The sequence below is a fragment of the Poecilia latipinna genome, unplaced genomic scaffold (genome assembly GCF_001443285.1).
Source record: "Poecilia latipinna isolate Pla-1442-1.1 unplaced genomic scaffold, P_latipinna-1.0 Scaffold1664, whole genome shotgun sequence".
Classification (NCBI taxonomy): domain Eukaryota; kingdom Metazoa; phylum Chordata; class Actinopteri; order Cyprinodontiformes; family Poeciliidae; genus Poecilia; species Poecilia latipinna.
Genome location: NW_015114280.1, coordinates 20,949 through 29,523, shown reverse-complemented (window position 1 = coordinate 29,523; position 8,575 = coordinate 20,949). Strand labels below are relative to the sequence as shown.

Below are 8,575 nucleotides of genomic sequence, written 5' to 3'. Positions count from 1 at the left end.
AAATGTGGCTGGTGAGGAAAAAATGGTTTTGTATATTGTGTATGAAAACATCTGGTCTCAACAAGACTTTGAGTAAAAACATTGTTTAATGTCACCTCTAACTAATCAACACTAACAAGTGCATAGATTTTATAGTCAGAAAAAAGGGTGTAATAGGAAGTCAGACAGAACTCTTTATGTAGTTTATGCATGTAGATGTGTATGGTGAGCCGTGGGTTGAATCATGGACCTGATATCAACAGATTGCACAACAGCTCCATGATAACTGCCTAAAGGTCCAGCTTGTTTTCCAGAGCAGGTAAAAGTGCTGCTCTAGAAGCAGCCCATTTTATAGCTCTTTTAATAGAACACATCTAGGACTTGTATAGATGAGTCTATCTAGAACTCATCTATACGAGTCCTAAATATAGATGAGTCCACTTAGTACACTATGAGTCCTAAATGGATTCATATAAATGAGTCCATTTACGACTCATCTATACAAGTCTTAGATGTGTTCATGTTAACCACTTGAGAAACTAAGACATGTACTCTGAAAATATTTATAAAAAAGTTTGCAGTAAGTTTGACACATTTCAGTTTATTTGCAAAATATAAATAGCAGAAAAGTCTTTACATATAAAGATTCTAATATACAAAATAAATGTCAAAGCAACATCATTCCTTTAGTTCATTTCAGTTCAGTGTTCTTGTGGACCCACTGGTTCTGTTGACCATCAGCTGGCTTTGTTTGCAGAACCTTCCCTGTGGTCCATGTGCAACACGAGGCATTAGGTAGGTGAACATTCTGCCTGCTCAGAGCACAGAGCGGTATTTACAGGCAAACATCATCCATACGGCGCAGGCATTCTCAGGATACACAAACACCCGAACTCGAACGGCGAGCCTCACATGGTCGCCACGACAACACACAATCTCCTCGCAGAATGGCGACCTGTAAGAAATGGGGACAGAGCTTGAAAAAAGTACTTCATTAAAGCAAAAGAACAATCAGATACGCAGAGGTCAGAAGTTCAATCAATGTTTTATTAAGCACATGTTGAAGTACTGGATTAGAAAAGGAAACTGCAACATTCAGAATAACTTCCTCAATTCAATTTAGATTATTTATGTAGCACCAGTTCACAACAAATGTTGTTTCAAGGCACTTAACGAAAAAAAAAAAAAAAAAGAATTTCAATTCAATCACATATACATTCTAAATGATCCTAATGGTCAAAACAGTACAGTATGCCCAATTAATTATTATTATTCAAAGTAGATTAAAAATTTCTAAGGAAACCCAGCAGATTGCATCTTCAATTTCACAAAAATGTTTTTTTACGCTTGTTTGAGGTAGTTTTTGGCTTTTCTGTCCACACTTACCACAAGTATGGACAGAATACTTAAACAAGCATTTTTTTCACAGATTTTTTTGTTCATGGAACAAAAAACAAGCAAACATATCTAGCAGATACTGAAAATGTTAGCACATTTTAGTTACTACATTATCTTCAATTTATAGTTTTTCCAACCGTTCTTTTGTAGCGTCATACTAACCGCACACTTCTAATTTTGCCTTTAGAAATATTTCAACAGGAGAACTAAAAGCCACAAAAATACACTAAAATTAGAATTTGATTAAGTACACCAGTACTAAGGATCAGACTGTTAATGTAAATGGAACAATGTATAACCTGAGGCAGGTGGCGAAGGCTCTGCGGGCGTTGCGGTGCAGAAAGTGAATGGGGAAGCCTTTGAATGTGTGTCCGTCTGGCACAGCCCTCCTCACCGCGTCCTGGAACTCCTCATTGCCGCAGGAGACGCCGGTACAACGTTCCATTTCATAAGCTGTCAGGGCTGAGGACAGCAGGTAGGATAGGTGGTCGTCCCACACCGTAGCCAGATCTAGATCCTGGAGGAGAGGAACCGACAAAACAGAAAGACATTTCTACGTATTCTGATTACGTTACCACTACTTGGTCAAATGGTACTTAAGGGGTCAGGCTTTTAGAAATTAAAACCCAGAAATCATACTTCTTTGTTCTGCTGTTGAGAAGATAGAGTCTACAGAAATACACAGAAGAGTAGACAGTGGTTTTGATTCGTCAGTAGCTACTTCCTGTGTAGCTACTGACGAGAAGAGAAAGTCGGGAAATAAACGGCCCTACGCTGGGAATCAAACTCAGGACAGCTCCGTCAAGGTCTACACCCTCAGCACATGGTACACCACCCCTACCACTAAGCCACGACACCACTGCAGCTTTCATTTTTAAAGGGGCAGTATTATGTGTTTTTCAGGCAAATTGTGCACAATCAAATAACCATGTTAACTTCAGTTGTTAAAAAAATGCTATATATATCAAAAATGACTTAAAAAAATTGACTTTGCAATTTAATGCTTTGAAATTGGGCCTCTGTCTCTTTAAAAACTTCTGCTCGTTCTGAAACTCCGCCTTCAGGAAGTCATCACAACACTGATGCTCTATTAAGCCTTCAACAACAGTTTTACCAGCTCTGAGAAGTAGCTCCAATATTGAGCTCAGCAGATTAGGAGTTCCACCAGGTGTTTGCTAATTGCTGCTGACTAGTCTGAAGGAGCTGATTGAGGGAGGTGTGGGGAGGGGCTGCTCTGTGAGGCGGAAGGTGGTAGCTTGGAGATCGCAGGTCTGAGGAGGAGCTGGGTCTCGAAGGCGGAGCTAGGACCTCCCAGGCATTTTGGACAGGTGAATGGTTGCCACAGGAGATCAAAAGATTTCTCAAACTTGCATGAAAGAATTAAGCATGTTTTTTATGAGATTACATTATAACATGATGTAAAACTAAAAAAAAGATGATTTTATACAACTCTGCCCCTTTAAGACATTAGAGAAACTCCTAGCCCTCAAGCAACAGCACCGTGTTCACCGCTGAGTTTTACCTTCCTGTGTTCCGAGACCAGGAAGCGCATCTCCAGCTCCAAATGGTTGCTGACCTCAGCAGGATCCAGAGAGGAAGCACAGAGAGGCGGCAGAGGAGGTAACGAGGAGGTGGAGCCTGGAGCACAGACCGACTTCAGAGCCTCTTCACTCATCGCCTTCCAGCGTGACTGATTCTGAAGGGAAAACAGATGGAAAACATGCTCACACACACCCAGTGGACAGCATCCAGAGTAGCTTGTTGTCATTCCTCATGGCAAAATTATAGAAGTTGTTGATGAATGATCCTCCGCACTAAGTGTGAGCAACCCAATGTTTCTCTTAAAGGAACTTTGTGGTTCACAGGGATCCTACCTGGAAGTCAAACACACAAAGCTCCAACGCGTCAGACGGCTGGCAGTTGGCCAGTAAGGTCTGGTGGTTAAAGACGCAGCCCACGGTGCGGTAAGGGGATGACGGTTTGGGTTGGGGGACTAGTGGGGGAGCATCTGGATCAATGGGTCGGTGCAGATACCTGATCACATACACAGAAGTCAAATCAGTCCCAAAAGAAAAAAAAATATTTAGATAAATTATAAAATGACTATTTGTCACATATTTCCATGAACATGCATTGTTGAGAAACAGGAATACTCTACTGACACACACACACACACACACACACACACACACACACACTCCGGTTTCACTACACGTGTATGGACTTGCGCTGATTTCCATTCATTTCTGTGGACTAATCCTGACCTTTTCCTAACTGTGGCTGCATGAGAACCAGACTGTAACCAACTCAAGTACATAACTAACCCTAACCTGAACTCAATTCACACCTTAGTTCTAAGTTTAACCTCTAATCCACAAACATTTGATGACAGCAAAATGTCCTCACAACTACAAACGTTCACACTATTTTGGTCATTTGTCAAGAGTAAGTCCCCCTAATGACAGCTATACAAGTACACACACAGTTTACTGCACTGATGAACAGATTTTGAACTTCAAAAAAACATTAAAAATGTGTATTTTCATGGAGATATTTTCAAATTAGATTTATATCCCTATACTTATATCCATATTCACATTTCTGAGTGCAATGATCAGATCAACTTTAAAAAACCATTCCTGTTCCAAAAGGTGTGCAGACCAAAAGTGTGCAGCTGTCACATGACCTGTGGCGTGTCTGTGTTAGTACGGAGGTGGAACTGAACCGTACCTGTGTGCCGTCAGACTCTCCCAGAAAGTGATGCTCCCATCGGTACCTCGGGTCAGGACCCAGGTGTGTGGACCACTGTTGACCTTGGTGCCCACACACACATATGCGTCCAGCCCGAAGCCCAGCAGGAGGCTGCAGAGCAGAGTAGCGTGGTCCTCACAGTCTCCCTGAGGGAGGACAGACAGAGCTGCGTAAGGATCTATGGGTGGTTTGGAAATCAGAAAAGCAATAGACCTTATTAATGTTTGTAAGACACTAATTAAGGGGAGAAATGCAGGTTACTAGAACTCGGATGTGAAACAACAGATTAACTGTGACATCTGTGAGAAAAATGAAGCACTTAGACTGCGACTGCTCCTGGCTGTAGATCTGAACAGAAAAGATGTTTTAACATACTTGCCTAATTCATCACATTGGTACCGTTCTGTTTGGGGAAAAAAACAACATATAAACAAAATCTTGTTCTTGCTGCACTGTGAGCCTTTCTCAGAAGTGTTGAACACACAAAAGAGCGGCCTGCTGGAGAGGAAACGAGCTCTGCAGTCATCAAATTGGCTCTAACAGTAAGCAACTCTAATTTCACTTGTGCACCTTTTCCAGTAAAATGGCCTCGGTCGAGTAGTGGGGGCTGCAGCTTCGGCGTGCTGGCACAAGGCTACGGGCAAGTCAGGATGATAGATGTTCCCCAGAAGTGCTAATATGGACGGTAGCATCAGAACAGGCTGGGGTCTGATGAGGCTAAATTAATTTTCCCTGGAATGAAACTCATAAATCACAGTTGACAAGGGCCACTTTGTGAGAATTGTGCTGTGTCTGTCTTGCCAGCCTCTTCACTGAGGAGAGGGACTGAGCATTTATCCTGAGGCGCTCTGGGAAATTCCACACTATCAAATGCAGCAGCCAGTCAACCCTGCACAAATCTCCCTTCCTCGGAAAGAACACAATCCGTCCTACTCAGAACAGGGGAACGTGTGAAGGCAGCTGAGCAGAGTTGAAGTGACGCTTTCTGACGTCTAGAACATCATTTTAGCGGCAGCAGGACATGTTGTCCCTAGCAACAGCTAAACCCAATCACTAAAGCTATAATCAAGATAGTCTATAAATAGTCTTCCAAGTAGGAAGAAATTAAACAGCTATGTACCACTATATTAGATGTATCTGTAATTTAGAGTAATTTTAATGGAAAATCACGTGGAGTTAGGGAGACTTCACTAAAATTGAAGAGGCGGTGTTATGTGTTTTCCAGGCACACAGTGCAATTTTATAGCACAGTCAAGCAACTATGTTAACTTCAGTTGTTATAAAAATGTTTCATATCTAATATATGACTTTAAAGAAATTTTACTTTGTAATTTAACACCTTGAAATTGGGCCTCTGTCTGTTTAAAAAACTCCTGCTCTCACGGTAAGAACAACCAGGTATTTTGCACAGCTGACTAGTTGCCATGGGAGATCAAAGGATTTCTCAAACATGCAGGAAAGAATCAAGGAAACACTCCAGGTTTGTTTTGGATGTGGGAATAACATCATAACATGAGGTAAAGCTGAAAAAAGGTCAATATTACAGAAAACTGCCCCTTTAAACAGCATCAACCTGCTCAAAGCCCTGCTTCAGATACTGAATAAAATGTATCAGTTCTGATACAGGGGGAGTCCACTTTGCTATACATCTTCTTGGAGTGGTTGATGGGATGTAGACAGGTGTGAACATCAGCCGAGGAAAACAAATTGGAGACTGGGTTGTCATAATATGTCCTATGATTCACTGAAATCTGTCAAAATCTGTCAGCAAATAGATAAGCCTGGTAATAATACCAGTCTTATGTCTAGACTTTGACTAGGCCGGTCCTTGAAACCTCTTTATTTATTTAATGTTTTTTGTCAACATTTCTGTTGTAGATTTCCTGCTGTGTTGAAGAGTAGCGACACAGACTGGGCAGTAGAATACTGTGTTCTTCTGATGAGGTTGTGGTTTAGAGTTAGCAGGATTCGCTTGTGCAGATATGCCGTGTTTGTTAGTTATGGACAGACATTCTAGAAAGGTTGTGGTTCATTCAAACACAGCTTTTCATTTTCCTGTCAACCCTTTCTAACAAGTCGAACTTGTTCAGTCCATTTCCAAATTGAAATGCCAGGAAGGTTGAAGTTGTTGAAATACGTGCAACAATAGAAGTTACTTCCTTCATGAACAATGCTGCTAATCTGAAACACTTAGCTGGAAGTTTAGTAGAAGAACCTGTAAATCTGCCACTGTCTTACTAATTATAGAGCATTACAGTAAGTGCACCGCCATAAACTCACCTTCCCTCTGCACAGGAAAGCCATTAAAGTGCACCACTGCTCCTGCTTGCCCCCTCCTCCCACCACTGAAGCCCTTTCATGGGCCAGCAGGCTGACAAATCGGGCGGCTTGTCGAGGGCTCTCCAGCAGCCGTCCGGCCCGGAGGACGCGCACGTAGGAACACACGGGCCTGTTGACACCGTTCTCATCCTGCAGACAGCGCAAACTGTTTACTGCTCAAATTAAGGGTGCACCAATTGCAGTTTTCTGGTTGATCAGCAGGTCAGACCTTTAAAAAGCCTGACCTGCTGATTACGATTTTGGATGATACCGACTTTTTTGACTGGAATGTTGCTAAATAAAGCAAGAAAATTGCTGGTTTGTAAACAGTGGGGTGGCTGCTGTTAACTGAAAATGTGCAGACATGACCTGGTGGAGCGGTCTGCCAGTTAAATCTCTCTCACTGCAGAGCAAAGAGGACAGTGGTTGATTTTTAGATCTTAGCCAAGGTAAATAAGATCGGTGGATCAGATTGGTTTCACATGTAAGTATCGGTCAATAACCGATACTTACATGTGAAAGACAGAGACTGCGCTGTTAATAGAAGAATAGCTTAAGAAGAGGGAAGAGTGGAATGAAAAATTAGATGAACCTGGGCAAAGATCTTGACCAGCTTGGATTGATGGGACTGTCGGATCTCCAGGAACTCTCTCCACCACTGCTTGGCGTATACCAAGAAGAGCCTCTCCTTCTCCGCAGTCCTCTGCCTCTCCAGCGATTGCTAAACACAGAGAACACAGTGGCATCAGCGCCTCCATTCAGAGCTTTCTGTTTCTTTCTCAGCACTGCATTGATGGTTTTTCCTGGGAGGACTGACTCTGGACAGCAGTAATGGAATTCTGTGGTAATAATTCAATATTTGCTCATTCAGGAAAGAAAAAAACAAACAAAACAAGCAGAAGGAAGTTCTCTGTCTAGTGAGAAAGAAAGTTTTAAATGTTAACATCTTCCCATTTTGGCAAATTTTTTGTAAAACAACTACATGAACCTTTGCAAAAAAAGGTTTTAAAGGCTTTTTATCTCCAGTAAGGGAAGGGGAACTATTGTTAACGTTTATCGTTAGCTTTTAACTCCATGTAGCCGATCCAAAGCCTATGTTTTCTACATGCCGTTACTTTTACCTGTGTGACGATGATATCGGTGTTCAAAGTCTCTTGGAGAGGAGGGAAGAGCTCCAGACTGACAGTCAAAACACCTGCTGGGATTTTACTCTCATTTCCTGGTGACACACAAACATACAGCTAAAAAGCTATGCGCTATTGATTACTAAGGAAAAATACAGACTCCACTCTTTGCTTCATTTATCCATCTAATTACTAATTTCAACACAAATCACAATAAATACAATTAAATTGAATCCACATGGAGGCATCCATCTTCCTAAACGTTTGACTGGTGGTGTGACAAACTATTCTTCAAGAGGCAAGCAACTTCACTGAGCGTTACTTTAGGAGATTTAAAGGTTCGATTTAAGTTCTGCAAAAATGCAGATGTAATTCCTCGACTTTTCCAGAATGTAAACTACTTAAAACAAAAACACATGTATATTTTTGACAACAAACTTGCTTTCGATCTCACAAAGAACTCAAGAAACATCAGTCCTGCCCACTCTGAGCACTCTAAATGCCACAAAGAGTAATGCACAGTTGTCTGCTGTTTTTCTTTTTCTTTAACAGAATGGATGTGCAGGCTTTACTGAATCTGAATACTGAGCCTATAAAAAGCATTCACCCCCTTGCATGACCTACCTTTTATTACAGCTTTTACAAATTAATCATGATAATCAAAATTAAGCTTTTTTTTCTGAAATCTACAAAATAATGACAATTAAATAAAAGTACATGACTGAGCTAATTCAACAGAGGTCCAGTCAACTGGCGCTAGTAGAGGCAAAATAATAGGAATAGAGACCAGCTGAGTGCAGTGAGAGTTTCCAGTGATTTTAGTGACTGGATTCAGTTAAATCCATCAAAGGTTCATCTACTGAATACCAACTTGAAGGATGCAAATATTCATGCAATCACTTGTTTTATGTTGAATACTTTCATTTGACTTTTTTTTTTTTTTTTTTTAAAAAAAGAAAACTATTAAATAAACTAAAAAACCTAATCCAGCGTTCCTGTCCCTT

General features: G+C 41.2%; 1 protein-coding gene across 2 annotated transcripts in view; it reads right to left on the bottom strand.

Moving 5' to 3' along the window:
- Positions 1 to 560: 560 nt before the first annotated feature.
- Positions 561 to 8,575, bottom strand: part of cep76 (centrosomal protein 76) — a 13,543-nt gene continuing 5,528 nt past the window's right edge. For both annotated transcript variants that reach the window (XM_015059860.1, XM_015059861.1), the window contains 8 exons: positions 7,569 to 7,666; positions 7,040 to 7,168; positions 6,409 to 6,597; positions 4,108 to 4,274; positions 3,252 to 3,411; positions 2,900 to 3,073; positions 1,677 to 1,894; positions 561 to 934 (listed from right to left, as the gene is read on the bottom strand). In XM_015059860.1, coding sequence (XP_014915346.1) covers positions 796 to 934; positions 1,677 to 1,894; positions 2,900 to 3,073; positions 3,252 to 3,411; positions 4,108 to 4,274; positions 6,409 to 6,597; positions 7,040 to 7,168; positions 7,569 to 7,666 — 1,274 coding nt within the window. In that variant the 3' untranslated portion in view covers positions 561 to 795. The remainder of the gene's footprint in view (positions 935 to 1,676; positions 1,895 to 2,899; positions 3,074 to 3,251; positions 3,412 to 4,107; positions 4,275 to 6,408; positions 6,598 to 7,039; positions 7,169 to 7,568; positions 7,667 to 8,575) is intronic.